The 23,494-nt window shown below is 39.3% G+C and overlaps 1 protein-coding gene, 1 non-coding gene and 1 pseudogene across 6 annotated transcripts in view; 1 reads left to right on the top strand and 2 right to left on the bottom strand.

Moving 5' to 3' along the window:
- PIAS2 (protein inhibitor of activated STAT 2) overlaps nt 1–17,475 on the top strand; it is a 70,068-nt gene extending 52,593 nt beyond the window's left edge. For 2 of the 5 annotated variants that reach the window (XM_037033827.1, XM_037033843.1), the window contains exons 12-14: nt 5,310–5,449; nt 10,822–10,859; nt 13,746–17,475. In XM_037033827.1, the coding sequence (XP_036889722.1) occupies nt 5,310–5,449; nt 10,822–10,859; nt 13,746–13,928 (361 nt within the window). In that variant the 3' untranslated portion in view covers nt 13,929–17,475. Of the gene's footprint in view, nt 1–5,309; nt 5,450–7,378; nt 7,477–10,821; nt 10,860–13,745 lie in introns of those variants that run through there. The other 3 variants (XM_037033849.1, XM_037033835.1, XM_037033855.1) reach the window with 3 other exon arrangements.
- On the bottom strand, nt 4,182–4,527 carry LOC118978400 (40S ribosomal protein S25-like; annotated as a pseudogene).
- A 4,036-nt stretch (nt 17,476–21,511) lies between the features above and the next one.
- LOC118980560 (U2 spliceosomal RNA) lies at nt 21,512–21,698 on the bottom strand. The gene has a single exon (XR_005065134.1). It is a non-coding gene; the product is annotated as a U2 spliceosomal RNA (small nuclear RNA).
- Nucleotides 21,699–23,494: the final 1,796 nt, after the last annotated feature.

Here is a 23,494-nt window from a genome sequence, read left to right as displayed (position 1 = left end):
TCAGTGTTTTGTGCTGAAACTACTGTTCCGTGTAAACGTGGCATGGGTGCCACCTGTCCCAGTGTCCCAGGGGGGACTCACCTCGAATCCCTTGAACCTCTTACTGCTTTTTGTGCCTGATCGTCCTTGTCACGCCCTGTCTTTTGGCTCAGCATCTAGACGTTTTATGGTTTTCCTCTGCTGAACTTCCTGGTCAGTGATAGTAGGCAAACCAGAAAGAATAGAGGATGAAAACCCAGGAAAACTTACTTTAAGTTACAGTGTAGAAGTTTTGTGAACAATTATTTTTAAGAGGTATTGTTTTAGTAAAAATTACAATTTTACAGAGCACCAAAAGTAAAAAAAAAAATCTGCCGGAGATAACCACTGTTAACATTTTCTTTTTTTTTTTAAAGATTTTATTTATTTATCTTTAGAGGGGAAGGGAAGCAGAGAGGGAGAGAATATCAACGTATGGTTGCCTCTTCTGGGTCCCTGCTGGGAACTGGCCTGCAACTCAGGCATGTGCCCTGACTGGGAATCGAACCATGTTTCTCTGGTTTGCAGGCCCGCACTCAATCCACTGAGCTACACCAGGCAGGGCCCACTGTTAACATTTTGATGGTAATCTTTCTCTCACCTCTTCTTGCTTACCTACTATAGTTCTTAAATGCAGTCGTGTAATACCTCGGAGGAAACTGGCACCTTAATTTAAGAGATTTAAGAAAATCTCTGATATTTTTCTATGGAGGTAATTTTAAGAATTATGCCCCTGCCTCATTCCCTGGAAATGGAATGTTGCTTTGTCATTAATACGGAGGCATTCCGAAGATAGAAAACAAAGAATAGAGATAAATATGTATTTCTCTGGATTAAGTATCATTAGGAATTGTTTGTAAAATTGAACATACATATATATTTAACTTTTTTAATCCTCACTGGAGAATATGTTTATTGATTTGAGAGAGAGAGAGAAACATCAATCCATTGCCCCCCTACATGCCCTGACCAAGGATCAAACCTGTAACTTTGGTGTGTGCCTAACTGGGAAACGAACCCACAACCTTTTGGTGCAGGTGTGTCCAAACTTTTAGTGTTTCTAGGCCACACTGGAAGAAGAGTTGTCTTGGGCTACACATTAAATATACAAACACTAAAGAAAATTGAGGAGCAAAAAAACTATTTTAAGTAAATTAACAGGGAGGGGTTTTTTGTTTCAAATATTATATTTATTTATTTTTTAAAGAGAGTAAGGGAAGGGGAAAGACAGGGAGAGAAACATCAATGTGTGGTTGCCCCTCATGTGCCCCCAGCTAGGTACCTGGCCTGCAACCCACTCATGTGCCTGAACTGGCAACCATTTGACTTGCAGGCTGGTGCTCAATCCACTGAGCTACACCAGCCAGGACTAAATTGAGAGTTTTATGTTGGGCTGCATTCATGGCCATTCCTGGGCCACGTGCTACCTGCGTGGTTGGATACCCCTGGTACAGGATGATGCTCCAACCAACTGAGCTGTCTAGTCAGGGCTCTTAAATTTTTTATGGTCATTAAGTGGGAGGGAGCACATGGTGCATTTCAGGCTTGTGGATAACAGTTCCATAAGTTTTTGAATTCACCAATTTTTAGGTATTTAAGCCTGGACCAAATGTGATTAATTCAGTGATCCAGTACAGTCTCGAATACTAATATTGGCTGTCTGGCAGCATTCCAGCAGTTTTACCTTTGTGCTGTGATATGTGCATAAAGCCATAAAATTTAAAATAAATGTGTACAGAATGATGACATATATACACACACATATGCCTGTGTATTTGCCAGTTCTATGAGGAGGCAGTGACTGATGGTAAAAGCTTTTTACAAATTTTTATTATTTTATTGCATCACACTTCTGTACTCCGAGTTTCACCAGGTATAGCTGTTGAAACTTCTCTGGGTTCTCTGTTAGTTATTCTGTAAACCGAGGGGAGGAGAGGGGGTGAATCATTCATCTTTTTGAAAGTGGTCCTTATAAGGATTTGACTAAAACAAAAATGTTAGTACACAATTTGATAATACTAACAAATGACTAGTTTTACCCAGTCTATATAAAGTTGAATTTGTGTTAATGGTTGCGCAGTTTAGGTAATAGGAATTAATTTATAGTAAAGTTTAGTTTTTCAGATATTTGCTGATGTTTTAGGTGTCGATTTAATAATTTTTACCCTTGCTGGATTTTGACATTTTTCACATGGTTTTAGCGGTCGACATTTTATATTGCAGAAACAAGGAATGTTAGTGAATCATTTAAAGTAAAGTTTTATGTTACGAGAAGAGAACATACGCACTAATTGTATGTGGCCGTGGTGACAATGTGTTGCTCTGATGCCTCTGTGATACAAGTGGAGGGTTGGGGGAGGAAAGGGAGTTTGTCGCTGCTCCCGGTAAATGTGATCCGAGTTGAACAGTCAGTTTGGGATCAAGACAAAAGGAAGTCTGCAGTGTGATCTGTGAAGAGAAGAAAAGGGGCAGCAGGAGGAAGGCAGGCAAGATTTTTTTCTTATAAACCTGAGCATTTTCTTAGTTTTTTTGTGTCAGAGATAAAGTAATAGATTAAAATGTACTTTTATGTAGGAACTTTTCTTTTTCTAAAAGAATTTATTTATTTATTTTTAGAGAGTGGGGAGGGAGAAAGAAAGGAGAGAAACATCAATGTGTGTACTAACACGTGCCTCTCACACGTCCCCTACTGGGGACCTGGCCTGCAACCTAGGCCTGTGCCTGGACTGGGAATGGAACCAGCGATCCTTTGGTTCACAGGCGGGCCACAATCCACTGAGCCACACCAGCCAGGGCAAGTAGGAGCTTTTTTAAATAAATGAAATCTTGTATGTGTGTGTGTGTATTGTGTGTTTGAATATATACACGGTGGGGCAAAAGCAGGTTCATAGTTGTGAGTAAGTGAAACAGCTTATTCTTATATTATTACTAATTATTTTATTTTCCATACGAACAATTATAAACCTGCTTTTGCCCTGCCCCATATCTCTATGTATGTCTTCAAAAACTTGCTTTTTAAATATTTAAAAAATACAATTAAAATATTAATACTGTGAGGTAGCCAGAATAATCAAAGCCACTTTTTAAACTTCTCTCTTCAGCACCAATCTCTTCTCTCCATGCCCCGTCCCCCAATTTCTGATAGGCCCTCCTGTGTGGAAAAGTAAGAGGACCATGTGTAATTTGAAACCACTTTTGGCAATTTTCAGTTCTTTTACTTTCATTCCTATAGAGGATGACTTTTTTTAAGCCTCCAGAAAATATGTACTTTAATACAATATAATTAATTTGGTCTCATCTCAAGTTCTCTCTTTCCCCCTCCATAGCCTGTTCTTTCCAACCTTTTCACCTCCTGCTTATGGTGTTAGGTCTGCAGCTATCACTGGAGGCGAGAAACCTTCTGATTATTCTAAGCTAAGGAGATGCTCTTTGGAAGATGACTTCCTTCCGACTTCACCTCCCTCTGGAAAATGCTTTTGAAATACTAAGCTTATTGTCTCAAGCATATTATACCTCCTGTGTCTCCTAAATGCATCTGTTTTTAAGATTCGTGAACTTTGACCTATGCTGTTTATTCGTTTGGTTTTTTTTTTTGAAACTGACTTAGTTGCCACCGCAATCATATATGTACTCTCAGGAATATTTCACTTTGCACATTTTCTGGTGACATCCCTATTTTTGATACACTGCAGAATAATAGCCAGACATTATCCTCCTGTCAGAGTGCAAATTAGTTTTAGAAGGATTGCAGTGTCTAAGTAGATTAAATAGTGATTATTTAAGTGGTTTGAGGTTCCAAAAAAGTTATTGGTTGTTTGTAGAGTGTGATGAGTGCCATGCAACTGTGTCGTCACTTATGTAATCACCTAGTACGTAATAATCTGAGCAATAATAGGAAGTGTTTCAACCAAGAGAAAGGACAGCTGGAGGAGGTCCTTGTTGTCTCAGTCTAGCTTGTGATCGTGGGCCTACTTGAAGTTTCTGTTGGTTTTACGTTCTTCATCTTTGTTGTGGTCCATCCCAGCTCTGAGCCTCTCACAAAGCTTGCAGTTTCTGGCAGCACTGTGGGATGCCAGCCCAATGTCCCCATGTCCCCATGTCCCCACACCCGCCCCCTTATTTAATAGTTTTATTTTTCAAAATGTACAGTTGGTGGGATTGATTTATGAATCTTTACTAGCAGCTGGGGCATCCCCAGCTCTGGTACTTGGGGTGTAAATCACTTGAACTTTGTGCTTTGAAACTGGTTTACTAGGTCCTGTACTGAAGAGCTCCCAAAGGGCTGCCCTGGCCAAGGGACTGGATCTTCATGTCTCAGAGATAACAGCTGGTGTGATAAGTTTGCAGTGTGCGTCATATATGGCTTCATCAAACAAGACTAGGTTATTGTGCTTGTCCCAAAATTTGCCTTTGGACCAGTTCTTTTTAGCCTTGCCCCCACATTGTTCATGGGGTTCTTCGTCTTTCTTGGCTAGTGGCACCTTTCTTCTTGTCATCCTTGGGTGGCATTACGAAACTCAGCAGCTAATTGTTTACCCTGAGCAAAGACAAAATGAAGGTTAAATAGGAAGAAGGCAAAATTGTCTCTTTTTATTTCTGTACTTTAAAAAAGATGTCTATACTGCTTCTTAAAATTATAAAGTTAAAGTCTTAGAAGAGTAGATAGTATTGTGGTAGCCAGCATTTTTCTTCTGGGTATTATATCTTAAATCCTGAGTTGTCATTTTAATTTCTGTTTACTGCCTATTTTCATCAAGTTGGCAGGCTTCACAAATGGCTTTCTTTGCTTAGGTGATTCCCAGGTAAGAGTGCTAATAACTAGAACAAGTGAAGTTAGATGGATGAAATTCTGGTTGAACTGTATAGTCTGTAGCTTCACTCATGAAGTTGCCCTGCTTTAAATCAAATTTTAGGAGTCCTCTATTTTATTTCTAAAATTTTTTATAAGTAAAACAACTAATATCCACATATGTTATACACGTTAATAAGAACATATTCAAAGTATATTTCTATTTGCGGATGGATGTTTTATCTGTACTCCAGCACCGCACATTGTATTTTATTGCTGACTTGCTCTCACGTCACAGCTGCCACCCAGAGCCCACATAAGTTCACTTTAAAATGAAGGCCATTAACAAAAGAGGAGCGTGGAGTGCTGTGTAGTGAGTAGCTGCCATATAGTTGTGCTGAGACTTAGTAAACGTACCGCTGGGAAAGCGCAGTAGGGCAGCCCTTCTCTCTTACGAAGTGACAGCCAGATTGTCTGTAACTGCCCGTGCCATTTGCAACAGGGTTCTCATGTACCAGCCGTCCTCTGTGAGGGTGCCCAGTGTGACCTCGGTGGGCCCCGCTGCCGTGCCGCCTTCGTTGACAGACTACTCAGTGCCGTTCCACCACACGCCGATATCGAGCATGTCTTCGGATTTGCCAGGTATGTGAAGAGTGGTTTTTTCTATCAGGTTTTATCATTTTCAATCTTAATCTCTGGAGCAAATAGAGTTTAAAAATTTTAGATAGAAATGCTAAGGAAATTTGAAAGCTTCATATAAAGGTGGTATCTGTTTTAATATATCATAGTCAATTCCTGTCATTTTAACTAAAGAGCAGTCTATAGATTCCTGATGGTAAAAATATAGTAGGATAGTAGGAAATCCATAGAATTTATTTCCACTCATAGAGAATTTATATGCAGAGACTTTTTCTTGGTTTGTTATGCAAGCTTCACAGGTTAAGGAGAGAATATTTTCTCATACTCTTCTTAGTAGCCCACTACAACTTTTGTGAAGCAAGTATTGCCTGTGGCTTTCCCCTGTGGATTATCCCCCTGTAAAGATAGTATCTACTAGCTGTTTCCCTAAAGCACTGCTTAATATTTGGGGATGTCTTTTATATGTGTAGTAACTCAACATTTAAAATATTCAAAGCTGCTTGAATTACCTTAATACCATGACTGGTGCAACCCAGGCCATATTATAAATTTAAACTCTCCCCGCCCAAACTCCTCTTTCCTCTCTGTGTAGTTTTTGTTTTTGCTGGCACTTTTTGCCCATCAGATGTGAGCAAGTTAGAACCAGTGCCTCTTCGTACTCGTGACTTCGCTGCTCTCCGAAGGGCACATTGAGTGTGATGCAGTTCCCTCCCTAGGTGACTGATTTTTGTTTCTGGATTTCTGAAGTTAATTTTGATCTATCATTTATTCTTATTCCTCTTAGTGAGGTCTTTATTTTGAGAACAATATGTATTCTATTGGGCAAAATTTGTGTTGTTTGAAATAGTTGATAGTTGTTACCCAGCCCAATTCAAATACAATTTAATGGAAAAGAATAGACTCCAAATAGTATCCATCAAAAAATTTTAAATGCATTTTGCTTCTTAAGTAGGTTTAGTCTATATGTACTTTGGGAATTGATATATTTTTTAAATTTATTGTAAACCCACCTATCAGCAGTTAAAAAGTGTTGTATACAAAGCTTGATGCTAAGGTGTAATAAACAGTGGAGGTTTTATGGTTGGTAAGAGACAGAGCTTGGAGATTCTTAATCCCTAACTGCCATATTTTGCTTTAATTTTGGTTGATTTTAAGTGAAGTTGAAGAGTGTCTACACATCATCTTAGTATATGTTATTAACAAACGTTTCAGAAGGATTTGTTTTCTAAAGATTTTGAATTAAAAATTGATCCTGAAAAAAGATGATGAATGTTTCATTTACTGAAGTGACCCTAACTATTTAACGGTATAATAGACACAGTTTACAAACCATCTGCTCTGTTAGTTTTCAAATTATGTGATTGTGGGTGAATTTTTAACTTTAGAGAACTTACAGTTTTTCAAAATTCAGACATAAATTGAGACTATAAAATGGGCACATTAGAGAAAACATGGTAAAATGTTAATTGTGTATTTTGTAGAGTACACTTCAAGCCTGGTATTAAGGAACTAAGACTAATAGTCAGGGTTGAGGTTTAGCCAGTATAAACCAGTATAATGATACTGGTTATTAAAATGTTGAAATGCTTTCTACCAGTTGATAAATTGAGTAGGATAGAATCTGCTGTGATTTGTAAGAATTACCAGTTTATCGTCACCTGTGAATCATGTGGCAGTTACTGCATCTGAGTAGCTTCGTTTTATCTTGGGTTTATTGTTAATGTGCTCTTTCGTAATTAGTAATTACTTTAATTTTATTTTTATGCATAATTTTGTGTAATTAGTCATATTATACAAAGCTGATAATTATAAATTTAATAATTTATAATAAAATATTAAATAAAACACCAAGAATGGAGAGATGACAGAGTTTTAATACATTTCTTAACGTACTTTTTAAACATCATAAACATGAATCTTCTGAATCTGCAGGGGAACAAAGAAGAAATGATATTAATAATGAACCGCAGCTTGGAACGCCTTCTGATACTGTGGAACAGTGAATTCAAAATAAAACATAATTTGTATTTGTGGAGTGGAAAACAGCTTGCTTATTTCAAGAAAAATATGACTGCCTTATTATTACTAGTGACACATTGTCAGGGGTGAATGGTGCTCAAAGGTTGTATCATTAAAACTTGACAGTGCTAAACATTTACCTACTTAATTACGTAACAATCATGTTTTGTAAGTTCATGGCTCAAGTAAGGAACATGTGTTGTTATTAATAAGACATGCAGAGTCAGTTTCACTTAAAGACATTTAAAATCTAAAAGCTACAATCTTATCAGTGTTAATAGAACAGACATTTAGAATGTACCATCAGGACTGTTAACACTACCTGCTTTTTAGTTAAAGATAATTGTGTGCCTTTTCAACCATGAAATACTTACGAGGGCATAAATAGATATCAGTATAAACTACTGTTGAATTTGAAACTTAGGTTGAAATAGAAAAAACTGCATTTTGCTAAACTTCCAAGACAAGGAAATAACAGTAATTACTATTCATGAAAGTTCAACTATATGAGCTTTAATAGTCTACTTAGAGGGTAAAATGTGGGATTTTGATAATGAAGTTATTAGAAGGAATAACATCTGGCATAGTATATCAAATTTTAGTGATGATATTTGAGGAAAAATAGTTTTAGTGAGAAATATTTACATTAGAACATTTTTGAATTTTATATAGCCAGCATCTGAGTAATGCTGGGAGATAGCCTAGAATTTCCACCAGAATTTTAGAACTTGTCTAGGGGTTTTACTGTGCGTTGTGTAAGTCACCATGTTCAGTGATCCCTGATGAGGTGTCAAAGGGTACAGATCAAGTGAATCTCTTAAATGAAAAGGCTGTGTGTGTGTACGTAATGTGTGTATAATTCACACATGTATTAATACACACACACATAAAGGCACACATGAAATAATTAGGGTAGGTCTGAAGAGCTGGGAATTGAAAAAAATGAAGGCATCTCAATGGGCAGCCTTCAGTGCTAGAGCTGCAAAAACAGTTTGAAAAATTACATCAAGCCTGTGTTTTGATATAAATTTTGATATAAATTGAAGTTTTGAAGTGGGAATAGTTAAACATTTAGAAAATAAGTATTTTTGGATGACTTGACCTCAGTACAGATACTTGAACAGAGCAATACTTTCTTAGCTTTATTAAAAAAAGTTTGTTATTCAAGTGAACTGAGTGGTTCAACAAACATTCAAAGTAACTGAACATATAAAATTAAATGAGCTATAAAAGCAGAAGCTATAAAAACAAAAATGTTACAAGATTAGAAGCAAAATAAAATTGATAAAATTAAGCCAATTAGTTAAATGATATGCCAATAAAATATCTTTGTGACTTAATCAATAATGGAAATGTTGAGTACATAAAACTTTGGGAAGATATTATAAGTGTTAGACAAATTTTGAATTAGTGTTCAGCAGAAGCAGAGAAAGGATTTACTGAACAAGATCATTAATGTGAAAAGAAACTCTGCTTATGGAGGTAAGGTCACCTACCGATGGCCAGTTTAATGGGGAGGTTGTTCGAACAGTCCATTGTGATCCCCTTTGTCCGATCCCCTTTGTCCGATCCCCTTTGTCCGATCCCCTTTGTCCTTTGTTGGCTCAAACCCTGTTGTACTGTATAGTGACAGGCATACAGAGTAAAAAGTCACATCAACATTTTTTACATGTCTTAGAAATGAAACGATTTGTTTTCTTCAATGATTGGTGCTGCCTGTCCAGCTTCCTATCACTGGATGTTTTTAGTCACACCTTACTTAGGGACTGTAAGGAACTAACCATAATTAAAGTTTTGAGTTATCAACTATTCATTTTGGTTATTCAGTGTTTTAAATGCCATTCCCACTAATACTCTCTATTTTGAGTGATAGTCCAATAGCAGACTTTTACTCTGTATGATTATTTAAGATGACATTGAGTGCCAACAAATAAAAATTTATAGAATTGAATAGAAACCGACCTGTCTTAGTGACTTATACTTAGTATGTTTGTTTTGTTTTGTTTTATATTTTGAAATTTAGTCAAACGGGCATCGAGGGGAACTTTCTTGAAAGTTTATTTCTAGGTTTTTCAGACATGAAGTTTTTTATTATTGTTACAACTATAATGCTTCAAAATGGTATTTTACTGGGCAGCCTTTTCCACATTCCTGTTTCTAAAGCTTAATTAGAGACTCTTACCTTTTTAGTTTAGAAAATAGCATTGGCTTTTAACCCAGTAAGCCTGGGTGAGATTTAGCTTATTAGTGAGCAGAAGTGATCAAGTGCTCACCTCGTGCAGAGCACAGAGCTGTGTGCTGCTCCTGTGGGGTGTGGGGGCAGCGGGTTCCGTGGGACAGGTATCTGTGTAAGGAGCATTGTTTCAGAGGAAGCTCACTGGTATATTTCTATTTCTTTCTTTTTCTTTTTTTCTTTAATATGGACAGCCCCACCCCCTTTAAAAGATTTTATTTATTTATCTTTAGAGGGGAAGGGAAGGAGAGAGGGAGAGAAATATCAATGTATGGTTGCCTCTCGTGGGTCCCCTGCTGGGAACTGGCCTGCAACCCAGGCATGTGTCCTGACTGGGAATTGAACTGTGGTGGTTTGGTTCCCAGGCCCACGCTTAATCCACTGAGCTACACCAGCCAGGGCTCATTGTGATGTATTTCTAAAAAATAAGTGTAAAGTATCTTAAGAGCCTAAGTATTTTTTTTTGTTTTTTATGGTTCATATTCAGATTACCTCATCATTTTTATTGCGTCTCATTCTGTTAAGTGATGAAGCGAAGAAATGTTTGCTATGACTGGTCCTACTTCTCCAGAAATTTTTGGAGACTCCCGCTAAGTCTCTGGAAAGTGATTTTCCAGATGTTTTGTCAGGAAATACCATATTTTGCCATGTATAATGCAGACCCATGTTTTTTGCCTAAATGTTGAGCAAAAATTTTCTGTTTCAAGTTTTTAATTCAATATTTTATTCATTTATATTTAGATACTTGTGTTTTGTATTTTAAACAAATTTTAGCATTTATTTTTGAACATATTATGGTACAAGAAATTTTATGTAACAAATTATTACAAAATACGAGAACAGATACAATGTATTTCAGGTACGACCCATGTATAATGCACATCCTTACTTTTCCCTCAAAAATTTGGGCAAAAAAGGGTGCATTATACACAGCATAATATGGCATGTTCATTTGGGGAGTTTTACATATTGAAGATCCCTGCTTCTGATATAGAACCTTCCTGCTGCAGAGTGGTAAGCACTTGCCCCAAGTGTTTTATGACTTATAAATATAAATGACTTTGGGAAATAATTCTTGTCTCCAAAGTATGAGGCAACTATTAACAAAGCATTTTTGTTTTAGGTTTGGATTTTCTTTCCCTTATTCCAGTTGATCCCCAGGTATGTATCCTGAATTTAAGCAACTAATTTGTATTTGATTGTTGCTTATATCATACTAACTAAAAATGACCAGTTGCATAAAATCAGGACAGTCAACTCTCAGTTATTTACACTGATGGAAAGAAAGTACTATATAAATATTTCAGAGTTTTATTTGGATAAATAAAATTGCTCTTTTAAATTTATGATGTTTTGGCCTTAATACCTGCATTTTTAATTATATTTTATCCTATTTAATAATCAGTTGGCAATAATTATAAGCATTGAATGGTTCAAATGAGGGAAGGCACTGCCAGATGATAAGAAGTTAAAACTTTACAGAAATTTAAACAGAGAATTCTCTGTATAGAATTCTCTTACTCTATTCTCTGTATAGCACCTTTTATTCTATACAGAGAAAATAGCTAAGTGTGATTAACCTGCCTTGAATCATTATCTTTATTCTTCCTTCTCTGTGAAGGTAGTCAGATTCAGACTTTGGGGATGCCCCAGCCTAAAGTTGCCGTTAACCGATGCTCCCTGCTTTCTCCGTCAGAGATAACCAACTCCGTGTCCCGGAGTCCCGACCCAAACACCTGTAGTGAGCACGGACTCCACTGACAGGCTTACAGCAGAGAGCAGCTCAGAGCAGAGGAGGAAGCGGCCTGGGGAAAGCCAGAGGGGACAGTGAGATAGAGAAGGGGGCTTCGAAAGGTGTGTTGGAGTAGGAAAGGAATAGAGGGGGCACATGGAGCACCACTTACTGGGCTGCTCAGAGTCAGCTAACTACAGGTCTCGTATGACTCCTGTTTGAGTAGTCAGATACTATGTATCTAATCACAAATAAAACCGGAGTTTTTAGAAAAGATTTCATTTATTTATTTTTAGAGAAAGGGAAAAGGAGGGAGAGAGAGAGGGAGAGAAACATCGATGTGTGAGAGAAACACAGATTGGCTGCCTCTTGCACACACCCCTGACTGGGGACCTGGCCTGCAACCCAGGCATGTGCCCTGACTGGGAACATGTGCCCAGGCCGGCACTCTGTGGCCGGCACTGAGCCACACCAGCCAGGGCCAAAACCAGAAATTTGGGCCCAAGTTAACGTGTATAGAATGAAGAATTTCTTTTCACCCTGAGTTGACTTTGTGACGTCAATAGATTCTATCTATGGCAAAAAGTATTTCTATATTCTAGGAAATGAATTCTTCAGTCTTAAAATTCTTACTTTTATTTTTTTTACATGAACCACCCTTAAAAAATTATCTTGGATCATAGAGGATGCTCATTCATAGCATTACTTGGCATGCTTAGTGTTAGGCTAACTTGATTGTAAGCCAATAGAAGGGTGAGGTTGTACCTTTAGTTTTTCACAGAATCTTTAGATTTGTTATACTTCACCTCCATATCACCCCCTTTTGCTCCTGCGCAGCTGTGTCAGTTACACACAAGGGTTGGGAGTTGGAGGTAAATGGCTACAACCTGATTATTACAAAAGTGCAGGGCATAGAGCCTGCAGCAACAAGGCGGTGCTGTGGTATCTAGCACTCATTTTTGTAAATAAAGTAGAGGACCTTTTTACTACGGGGCAGTTACATTTGCCTGAAAAGTAGGGGAAATAAAATGTAAGTGTTTGGCTTTTTTCCCAGGTTCTTTGTGCAGTTATAGTGGAAAGTAGGAAATCAATTTGCTTTTAGAAAAGTTTACTACCTAAGAGTTAAGCTTTTTTTAGAACTCTTTAAGAACTATTCATTTTTCCCCTTATCCAGTATCCTCATGGTATTTGTTTTATTGATGAACCAAGACAGTTATTCATCCTAAACATTAAATTACATTTTTGAAAGTCAGCCTGAATTTGTTTTTCTTTCACTGACCACCAGCTTAAACCTGGGGCTGCCATTCCCATACCTTTTTGACGATGATGTAATCTGAACAGCCCCGGTTCTAGACTCCTGTTCTGTAACTTGATGTCTCTCCTTACAGCCGACTATAGAATCGATGATATTGATTAGATGTCCTTACTGATCTTTCATCCAGTCTGAAGATAAACTTAGGATTTCTCTTGTATATACTGGACCTCACTTACTTTACTAAAGTCAGTGCCATGTCTTACATAAAATATTCTCCGATTACATGAAGTTTTTAGCTCTCGTCTGTCTCTCTCCCTCTTGGTCAGTACTAGAGGATTAAACTCAGGTTTGAATTTGTTAAGGAATCTGCAAACAAGCTGGTCAGGAAACAAATATGAACTCTTACAGAGTGGTGTCAAGAAGATTAGATTAGATATACTTTAAGATTTATACTGAAAGTTTGTGATTACGTGATACAGTTCTCTGTTCTGAGCATCACACGGTAGTTACCCATCATGCATCTGCTTTAGGATGAATGAGGCCTTGGAGTTACACAGGTGTTGTTACATGTATGTACAAAGGAGTCAAATGCCACTATTTAGCTCATCAGTCTTAACATTATTCCTAAATGATCTGATTGACACTAAATTTTGAAAGAATTCTTGAATTTTGCATTGGTATTTTTGCTCAATATCATTAAAACTAAGTATTTACTAGCCTTTTGCAGTGTGATTTAAACCTGGTGTAAATACATTCAGTGAGCAAAATCTTTTTGAGATTAATTACGAATCATGATTATGGGGCCTATATTTACTGTTAAGTACTGTTGACATATTTGGTCAACAAATTCTAAGAGAGTCAAGAATATGCTACATTCACTAAGTAATGTGAAATAGCTAAATTCATGCCACCTTCCATCCAAAGATGTGAAGTTTTGAGAAAATATTAAATCCCATTGGGATTTAAATAACATGGCTCTCACTTGTGCATATCTAACAATTTCTAGTATATTTAAAATCAATGTAGCCTCTTCCTCATCAGCATCATTGTTTGTTTCAAGCAGTACTGTCCTCCTATGTTTTTGGATAGTCTCACCTCACCCTTAACAGCAAGCAGTACGTCTGTCACCACCACCAGCCCCCATGAGAGCAGTGCTCATGTTAGTTCACCCAGCAACAGGAGTGAGACGGGAGTCATAACCAGCAGTGGGGGTAACATTCCTGACATCATCGCATTGGACTAAAGGAGGACTCACTCAGTTCTAGGGGTCATTCATCAAAACTGCTCTTTCTTGGGTCTCTGGTCCATGGAAGCTATTTTTTTAAAACAATTACTTTGATATTTATTAAAACGTCAAATGGATTCTTTTGCTTTCTGAGAGATGAACACAGATGACTGCAGCAAGAACCAGATGACACACGAGACTTTTCTTATTCACGCTATATTCTCAGCATCAGATGCATTCAGCCATTAACTGTATCTTCTTGGGAGATGGATTTCAATTTCATGTTACTGGATGGATTCTACAAATCAGTTAAACATATTTTTGGTTGTAATAAACAGCAATAAAATCATGTAAATGTTCGAGTAAACTTTTTTCTAATTCAAAAAAAGATGTAATCAATGATTCTGAAATGACAGCAACGTTTGTTTAACCCGATGTGAAGGAAAAATAATATGGAAAGAAATTAAGCTTGCCAAATGAGTCCCTGACGTGGAGAGTTGGTCTCTTTCATTGAACTGATGAAGTCTTGATGAGTGGCCAAAGCTTGGGTTCCACTTCTCTTCTGCAGGCCCAGTTTTCTTCTTGATTGCATCAAAGAAAATGGCCTTTGTGTTACGCATTTTTTCCCCTGGTTGTCATTTGCATTTTGGTATTGTTTGCTACTGAATACAGAGAGGAGGTCTAGGATGCGGCTGCTCTGCATTAGCGAGTATGTTGAAGAACACTACGCAGATTCTGCCCTGACGTGATGTGTGTTTTTGGTAACTGAACATTTCATTGTAGGGATTTCTATAAATTTTGGGCTTGCCTTTTCAAAAAAGAAATTCTGTGCAGCCATTGAAGGAAATGTTTTTGGAGTAAGGTGGCTGGGAGTGTTAGAATTGTGTTCATACCATCCAGAAGTATTGAGAGCTTGGAGGCAGTGGAAGAACAGATTTAGGGGAGGTAAAACAAAGTTTAACTTGTTTCTAAGAACTTATTTTGCTTGTTTACTTAATAGAATAATATTCAAGTCTTTGTTGAAACGTTTCAGATTTTTGTAACACTGACCAAAATATGTTTTAGATCTCTGATTATATTGAAAGAGAAAGCAAATAGCAAGAGATAGGGATGGCGTCAGATTTCCTTTTTTAAAGGGAAATCTTTCCTGAAATCACAAAAGACGAAATGGAAATGTTTGAATTTAATTAAGGAAGTGTGGTTAGGAGGATGAGCCTGAACCCCACGTTGAAAACCACTGTCTGATAGTGTGTGTTTGAGTTTAAACCCCTCAAGAAACTGAATTTCACCCATTTTTATTTAACTTCCATATTTTCTTTTGCTTCGTCTGGCTTCCTAAATAATTTTCGAGTTCTCCAGGAGTTAATACTTTCCCAGTGCTTAGCTTTCTCTCCCCAATCTGTCTCTACTTTAAAGATAAAGCCCTTTTTAATGAAACAACTAACCTAACTGCTTCTCAGGCTGAAGTACCCAGATGAAGAGCATCAATTTCAGTTAGAATAGAGACGCTTCACCTCAGGGCCGGGGCAGCTCCAGGGAGCCGACTTGTCCAATGCTTGGGTTTTACACCTCGGGTTTTCATGGCCTGTGTGTACCTTTTGTATGGACGTAGGTCCATGTGGTTTCCTGTATCATCCCTTTGACTCCAGTCTCCCCTCACCTAATAAACTTGGAGTAGTTGTGCCGTAGTTGCCAGTTTTATCTCATCGTTAGATTTCCAGTCCATGTTACAGTGTTTTGGCCCAGTTACAGAATTTATTCATGGTAAAATTTTATGTTGCTGCTTTAAATACAGATGTAATTTCTGTTAACTCTGTATTCAGATAGAAAAAGCAACCTGATGTGTGTGATATAATTTGTTAATAAAGAAATGAAGTATATTTGTTATCATTTTGTTACCCTTCAGATTTTCAGAGACTCCCCTCCCCAATTTAACCAACAGAGTTTTTATAAGGTAAATGAAAATATTAATAGAAATTAGTTTATTTTCTTGGTTCTTGTAATGGTTACCTCTGCTTTTGTAGTTGTGATTTGTGTCCTTTTTGATGTTTTATGTGAACAGCTTTAGTGTTTGTTTTGGTGCTTCCCACTGAAATTACATATACATTTTTAATTTATCTCATGCAGGCGACTTAACATTTTTAAAAAATCACTTAAGTTAAAATCTTAAAATTGGGGTTTTGCCCATGTAATTTGGAAGATGAGCACTTTTCTTTATGCCTTTGGCCTTATGATAACGGCATGATTACTAAGCCATTATCCCTTTCTTGGTGTGGTCACTAAGTATTTTCACCAGGACTCTCAGTTTTTAGCAGTTGGTTTTGCTAGCCCAGACTTTAACTAAGTATAAGGCAGTTTGAGAGGAGGTCATCTTAACTGTTGCTTAGATGTCAGCCGACTGGTGATTATGTAGAGTATTCTGTTAAGAAAAGGATCTGCAGTTACCAGTCTCTTAAAGGCACCTGCCACCCTTTATTGTTATCTTTATCCCCGTAAAAGTGTTAAGGGCTTTTCTCGCTTTGGTCACTCCTGACAGTGTACTTGGTGCTGCATATAGCTTCACACCTAAGGTCTGCTTACATTCTCTGACCTTCTGACCCTTAGGCGAGCCACTTTAGGGTTCTACTTTGGTTTCTGCTCAGAAGGTATAAATAAATACCTGGCTTTTGGTCCTGGGACAGTTATAAAGGCCCAGTGGAATAATAGAGGTACATTTAGGTTATAGGACACTTCTCTAATGTGTTTCAGGAAAGCTAGAATGCAAATATCATGATTAGAAATTCTGAATATAAATAAATCGTTTTTTAACTCTTGGTATAAAGTGAGTTTCCCTAGGGTAGAATCTTCAGGGATTTGAAGAAAAGTAAGGTGTTGCATTTTAGGTGAAGTGTTCCACAGAGACTGTTCTGACTTTGAGATCCAGACCTTGCAGACATTCTGCCTTTAGACCAGTCCTGGACACTTACAGTTCAGTGACTAATTGTCTGTTTTCCTTCTGCCCTTTAAAGACTTTAAAGGTCTTTATTAGTTACATTTTGTCTTTTTTAAAGTTGGTTTTTACAAAGCATTAGTTTAAGTCTCAGAAGTGCTGTTCATTTCTAGCCCCTAGTTGGTCAAAAAGCATTCAACGGTTTTAAGTAAACACCTTTATTTCTCCTCATTTCCTTTTCATCTTGAAAACTGTAGAGCAGTGTGCCATTTAAACTTGGGGTTAACATCGTATGTAGTGGTCCTGGACCCGTGTGATATGGGAGCTCACAGTCATGCAGATGGGTGATGGACAGCTCAATCTGATTGACCGGCTTTTTTCTGCAGTTTTACAGTAATGTGGTGAAAGTTGTGGAAAAGACTTTTAAGAATTTCTCCGCTTTAAGAGTCTGATGCTATTGTCAAATAAATGATTGGTTTGTAAGCATTTGTTGTTGTTGTTGCTAGGAACCACACCAGTTCCTAGCAGAAACAAATAAAGCTGTGTAGAAATGTCCACTCCTCTTTAATGCTTGTCTGATTCAATAATGTTTTTGTTTCATTTAACAAAATTATGCATTCTCATTATGGAAAATTTAGACAACACAGAAGAGTATAAGGAAAAGTAATAATTACCTGTAATTCTGTCACCTGGGTTGGGGAGAAAGCACTTGAGTATTTTTGCATATTTCTTGCTAGCTTCTCTGCTTGTTTTTACATAGTTTTACTGATTGCCAGTATAATTTGTGTCTTGGTTTGATTCTCAATTTGAAGACACAATTCCATGTCCTTAAACACTGTCAACCTTAATTAGTTTCATGATCCATGGGGTGCGCCATGGTTCCCAGTGCTTTTCCCTGTTGGACAGTTTAGATTGCATTTCATGTTACAGCTGAGTGTCTTTGTGCATATAATTCTTTAGGAAAGATTCTTAGAAGTGAATCTCTGGGTCAAGGATGTGAACATTTTGTAGTTCTTGCTTCATGTAGCCTTTGCCAGTGGATATACTGATTTAAACTCCAAACATGTGGTGTGAGAAGAGCTATCTGACTGCATTCCAAGAACATGCACGACTTATGTCTCTGTAGGTGTCTGAACTAAGCCCTCTGCCCTTCTACCCCTGCTGAGCTGGGCCAGCTGACTTGGAGGTAGTCAGCAGCGGTTTTCCTGGGCTTTCTCAGTTTCACATATATCTGACATGTTCCACAAACACCCATATGTAGATGTCCCAATAATTTTTTGTATAGTTTTATTTGCACTGTGAAGTAGCCTCTTGCCAGAGTACATTTTCCAGTCCTAGTTAGAAAATACTGACACACAAATATCATTCTGGCCTTTCTGAGCTCCCCAAAGCCAGTAGGACCTCCTGAGCCGAAGGCAGTCCAACCCAAACTGGAAATGGGGTAAGGCTGAAACAACAGCTGGGCAGAGCTTTGCTTATTTCACTTGGTATTCTTGGGTGTGTCCAGTCAGATGTTGGTGTTCATAGGGCACCTGTGGGGAAAGAAGAACAGATCGCCATCTTCAGGTGTTAATTTCTTGATCAGCATACCACATTATTTCCCAACTGCTTTTTATTTCTGAGTGGCTTTTAAAGCTTATTTTGAATTCTCAAAGCGTACCTTTTTTAAATGAAGGAGAGTGAAGTGTGGTGTTATGAAATAGAATATCCTCTTGTTTTGGCCTTCATCAAACTACTCGACAAATATTTATTCAGTATGTGTTGTAAGTGTGTGGGATTCAGTAGTATAAATGATCTGGTCCCAGACTTCAAAGGTATTTATAATCAAGTTATCAAAAATCAATCTAACGTAAAATGTGCTGAGAACTTTACAAAAATGCCTAATTCCTTACAGTAGCACTTCAAAGGAAAGTGGTATTGTCCCCATTTTACAAATGAAAAAACATGTAGGTGAGCATCACTGTGGACTTGGGAGCCTAAAAGCCCTCTAAACCGAAGTGGCATTAATTAGGCGCGTCACTTAGGAGGCGGATAAGAGAACCTAGACATAAATTACAAGAACTCATTTCAGACCTGGGCACAGGAATAAGGAAGGGAGTGGGCACTAGAGTCAAAGGAACACTCGAGACTCAGCGTCTGAGTGGCTATAGGTGTAAAAGCTGAGTCCATTTCTCAGGCGTGACCAACCAGGATAATGGTGCTGTTTGCAGAGACGGGAGGCAGCTAGAAACGGCCGCTAGTCTTCTAGAGGGGACAAGGGTAAGTTTGATAAGAAACTCATCTTTTTGGTTGTCTTAAGAAGTGCAAATTTTCCACATCTTCCATTTTTACCATTACTCGCCTTCATTCTGCGTGTATTCTAGTCGTGCCCATTGGACCGTCCTCTCCTTCCCAAACTATGCTCGGCTGCATCTCAGCCTTTTCATGACAAATGTGCTTGTCACCTGAAGTGCAGCCACGTCTCGCTGTGTCCAGTGTGGTCTGTGTTCATATTCCACATAATGCAAGGTGGTTGTTGCTGCCCTTTCTATCATGATTTCTAAACTTCTCCCAAGGCCTCTGACAAAAATCTGCCCCTTTGCAGCCCATGCCAAGAGGCTCTATCAGCTGCTGTTACCAAGCCACACGATCATTCCATTTGGTTTGTCAAAGGCTTCACTTCCTGAGTGATGGTTGTGGTATTCTCAGTATCCTCATTCTTACGGATGGTCCCCCCCACAGCGTGGCCTGTGAGATGGTTGGTTATCTCACCTACAACATTGTCTTCCACTGAAACTCCCTACGGCCACTTCACCTCTCGTCTTTACTTTCTCGTTCAGCTTTGACCGCTCCATCATCACAGCCTTGAACGTATCCCTGGACCCTTCCCTCTCGGTCAGTTATCCCTTACCTTGGTTCTGTATGGTTCTGTAGCCCATTCTCACCAATTATGTATGTCACCCCCTCCAGAAGAGCCAGTGCCAGTACCTCAGCATGATTCCACCTGTGCTCACCTTCACCCTTGCTTGTCCGTTCCGATTTCAGATGATGTAGGCCTTCGACCCTTTCCTTTCTGTCATCTTCAGGACCTTTCTCCAGCAGACTCTCCTTCTTTGTGTCTTTCATCTGCACAGCTTATGCCTTACGGAAGTGTTATATGTCAAGTGTTTGACATACATATGCGCCAGGCATTGCATCAGGCACTTGGAACACAAGATGGATCGGTCCCTGTCACCACCAAAATTGTACTCCAGTAGAGTATGCAAAATAGTGCGTTAAAATGTAACAGTGGAGGGTGCTCCAGCAGCACGTAGATGACACGACTGACTGGTTTTATGGAAGTAACATGCAGGGGCAGGGGGGTTGATTGGAAGTGAGTCCAGTAGAGGACTAAAATGTTCGCAATGGCTGGACATTTGTTCGGGATTATTAAAAGGAGTATGTAAGAAAGGAAGGGCCTTGTAAAGCAGTGAGAAGGCAAGGAAGAGTTCTCAGTTATTACAGTAATGAGCGTTTGTCGAGTTTGGTGTGATTGTCTCCATGTCACAAATGTGGAAACATTCTAAGGGTAAGTTACTTGCCTAAGGTCGTGCAGCTCGTAAGTGGAGAGCCAGGCTTCAAACCCAAATTTAACCACAAGAGAAGCCTTTCCTGATTATTCATTCTGAGAAGGAGGTGTTTCCTAACTATCTTTATCACATCATTCAGTTTATATCTTATGTGGCACTTATTACAGCCTGTACCTATTTTATGTATTAGTTCATCGTGTACTGTCTATTTCCCTTACTAGACTGTAAGCTCCAGGAGGGCAGGGGTGATACCTTATTTCACTTGCATCCCAGAGCCTGACATGGTGTGGTGCATAGTAGGTGCTCAATAAATATTTGTGAATGAAAAACTGGTGGGTAACTGTGTTTGACTTATGGTGTCTGTGGAAATCGTTTAACACCTGTGTAGCAGGTTCACCTGGAGAGGAAGACGAGAAATACATGTTCGGGGCAGGTGGTAGTGGTGAAAGGTACTGGGGAGTTGGGAGGCAGTCGGTGCACAGACTGAGATCTGGGGCAAGGGCTGGGAATGGGGGGTTGGTAGGGCATGTACACAGTGGGGATAATGTGTGAGTAGGTGGTGTATTAAACCTGAAAGCCTCCGTGACCCCTTTTAAATCAGCCTATATATGTATAAGGCTGGGGAAATGCTGCATGTAATCTGCGCCATATGCTGAGGACCACTCGTCTAGGTCGGGTACATTACACCAAGTTACACAATACAGTTGTGCATGAAAACATTCTAATTTATCATCAGCCTCAAGGCCAACAACTTGACCCAAGTCATTACTAGGCCCAGTACTTTGGAACTGTGTAACCTGAAGTCTGGAAGTCATGGCCACATACCATTGGATGAGCTATATATAGGCTTGTCCTACAACACACAGGTGATCCCCAAACCGTGAAAGGGCAGCAGTCCATCCAGAGAAAGTAATAAAGAAGCTGGGAAATGAACACAACGAAGGCAGCAGGAGCAATCAAGATAGAAGGGTGTGGTATCAGAGACGGAAAGAGTCAAGTATTTCGGGAAGAGTGAAGTTAAAAGTTTTGATACAGAAGTTTTAAAAAGACTTCAGAAACACCATTTGATAGAATCTACCTGATTATTAAGTCCTTCTATAAACAAACTATGACCCATTTTTTGGTGTGTGTGCACCATTCCCCGAAGTACTGTGGTACTGGGTCATTGCATGGAGTGGCCAGAGGACGCTCCTCTTCCATCTCACTGCTCCAGAAATCAACTTAATAAATTGTCCTCACATAGAGGATGTATCAGATATTAATACAAACAGGTGACTATGCTTGATCTTCGCCAGATGGCTGAGAAGCAGTGGCCCATTGCTTTCAGTCCCATTGAGTATAAGTTGTAGCCCATTAAAATATAGGAAAAGAGTGAATCTGCATCTTAGAACTTAAGATTGGCCCTGGCTGGCGTGGCTCAGTGGATTGAGTGCCGGCCCGTGAGCCATAGGGTCGCCACTTTGATTCCCAGTCATCACACGCCTGGGTTGGAGCCAGGTCCCCTGTGGGGAGCATGGAAGAGGCAACCACACATTGATGTTTTTCTCCTTTTTCTCCTTCCCTTCCCCTCTCACTAAAAAGAAAGAAATAGAATTTATTTTAAAAGTGAAAAAAGAATTGTGGTCATCGAGATCTTTCTTTGGCTTCCCCACCCAGGCCATAGCTAGTAATTCCCTCAAGGACGAGCTCAGTGGGGTGACGAAGGTTGCCGCCAGGTTGCAGTGGGGTGAGGACTGCATGATGGAGTGGGCAGACACGATACGAACAACTCCAGAACTGACTGTGATGAAGGGTGAGGCTGTAGCGAGGGAACGGTTGACAGGAATTTTAAGGACAGGAACATCTTGAGCCTCATGTTTAAATGCTAATTGGGTGGTGGGATGGAATCAGTGGGAGAGGTGAAAACACAGGGCTTGTGGGAGGGGTTGGCCAAGATCGTCGGTACATTTAACGTTTCTGAGCAGGAGGGAGAAGCTGAGGTCCGTGTTGGAGGCAGATGAAGCGGTGGGTGTGGACACAGGCATGTGTGTGTTCACGTGGTGAGTGGAAAGTTCTCGTGTGATGGTTTAGGTTTCGTGTCTGAGAATGAAGCGACGTGAACTGAGTGATGTGGCCAGTTCCAGAAGTTGGGGAGGTGTGAGGATGGAGGTACAAAGACAGCAGGGTTAGTTGGAAATAGTAGCCCTAGAGGATGGGGAGGAAAATGGACAAGAAAAAGACAGCGGTGAGTTGGACACCATAGCCTTACAGCGGCATCCATTTATCTGGGGGACTTTTCTTCAGCACTGCTCAGTGTTAAAGCCTTTTTATTCAGTTGGGATTTTGTCAGGCGGGCAAACAGAATGACAGGAATAACATTGGCGATGCTGGCAAGTAGTTGACGTGATGGAATCACACTCCTGAAAGGGTTCTGGCTGGAGTGAAAATGCACACGTAATTGTCGAGTTCCATGGATTTGACTTTTACTAACTTGAAAATCTGCATTTGTTACACTCCCTTCCATTTCTTGGTTTTTCTGACTTGTCAGGAGCCCCTTTTCTCTCATTTCTCCCTGGAAATGTAAATGTAGGTGTCACCTTGCTTGGCTCGCTGCCTTCCCCAGCCTTGACCCACAGTTCGTGGTACACACAGCCACTGCTCCCAAACACCCAGGAAGGCTAGGGGGTTTTGTTTCTGTTCCTGTTAACCATACTATTGCAAATGTCTAGAATAGTTTTTAAGATTTTATTTACTTATTTTTAGAGAGGGGAAGGGAGGGAGAAAGGGGGAGAGGAACATCAGTGTGTAGTTGCCTCTCACATGGCCCCCACTGGGGACCTGGCCTGCAACCCAGGCATAGGTCCTCCCTGGGAATCGAACCGGTGACCCTTTGGTTTGCAGCCTGCACTCAACCCACTGAGCTACACCAGCCAGGAAGAGTTTTTATGTTCAACCTGTCATATTTGAAGTGAGTTAACTGGTAGACAGCATGTAGTTCTGTTTTGGTTTTCGGTAGCACCTTGATTGAGCTATAATTTATATGTTGTTTTAGTTTGCTAGGGCTGCTGTAAAACTCCACAAATGGGGCAACTTCACAGAAAGGGGTTTCTCCTGTTTGGAGGCTGCAG

Source organism: Sturnira hondurensis, unplaced genomic scaffold, assembly GCF_014824575.4.
Source record: "Sturnira hondurensis isolate 20B ecotype Veracruz unplaced genomic scaffold, ASM1482457v3 Scaffold0001872, whole genome shotgun sequence".
Taxonomy (NCBI): domain Eukaryota; kingdom Metazoa; phylum Chordata; class Mammalia; order Chiroptera; family Phyllostomidae; genus Sturnira; species Sturnira hondurensis.
Note: the sequence above shows the minus strand (reverse complement) of the source record. Positions and strands in the feature narration are given on the sequence as shown.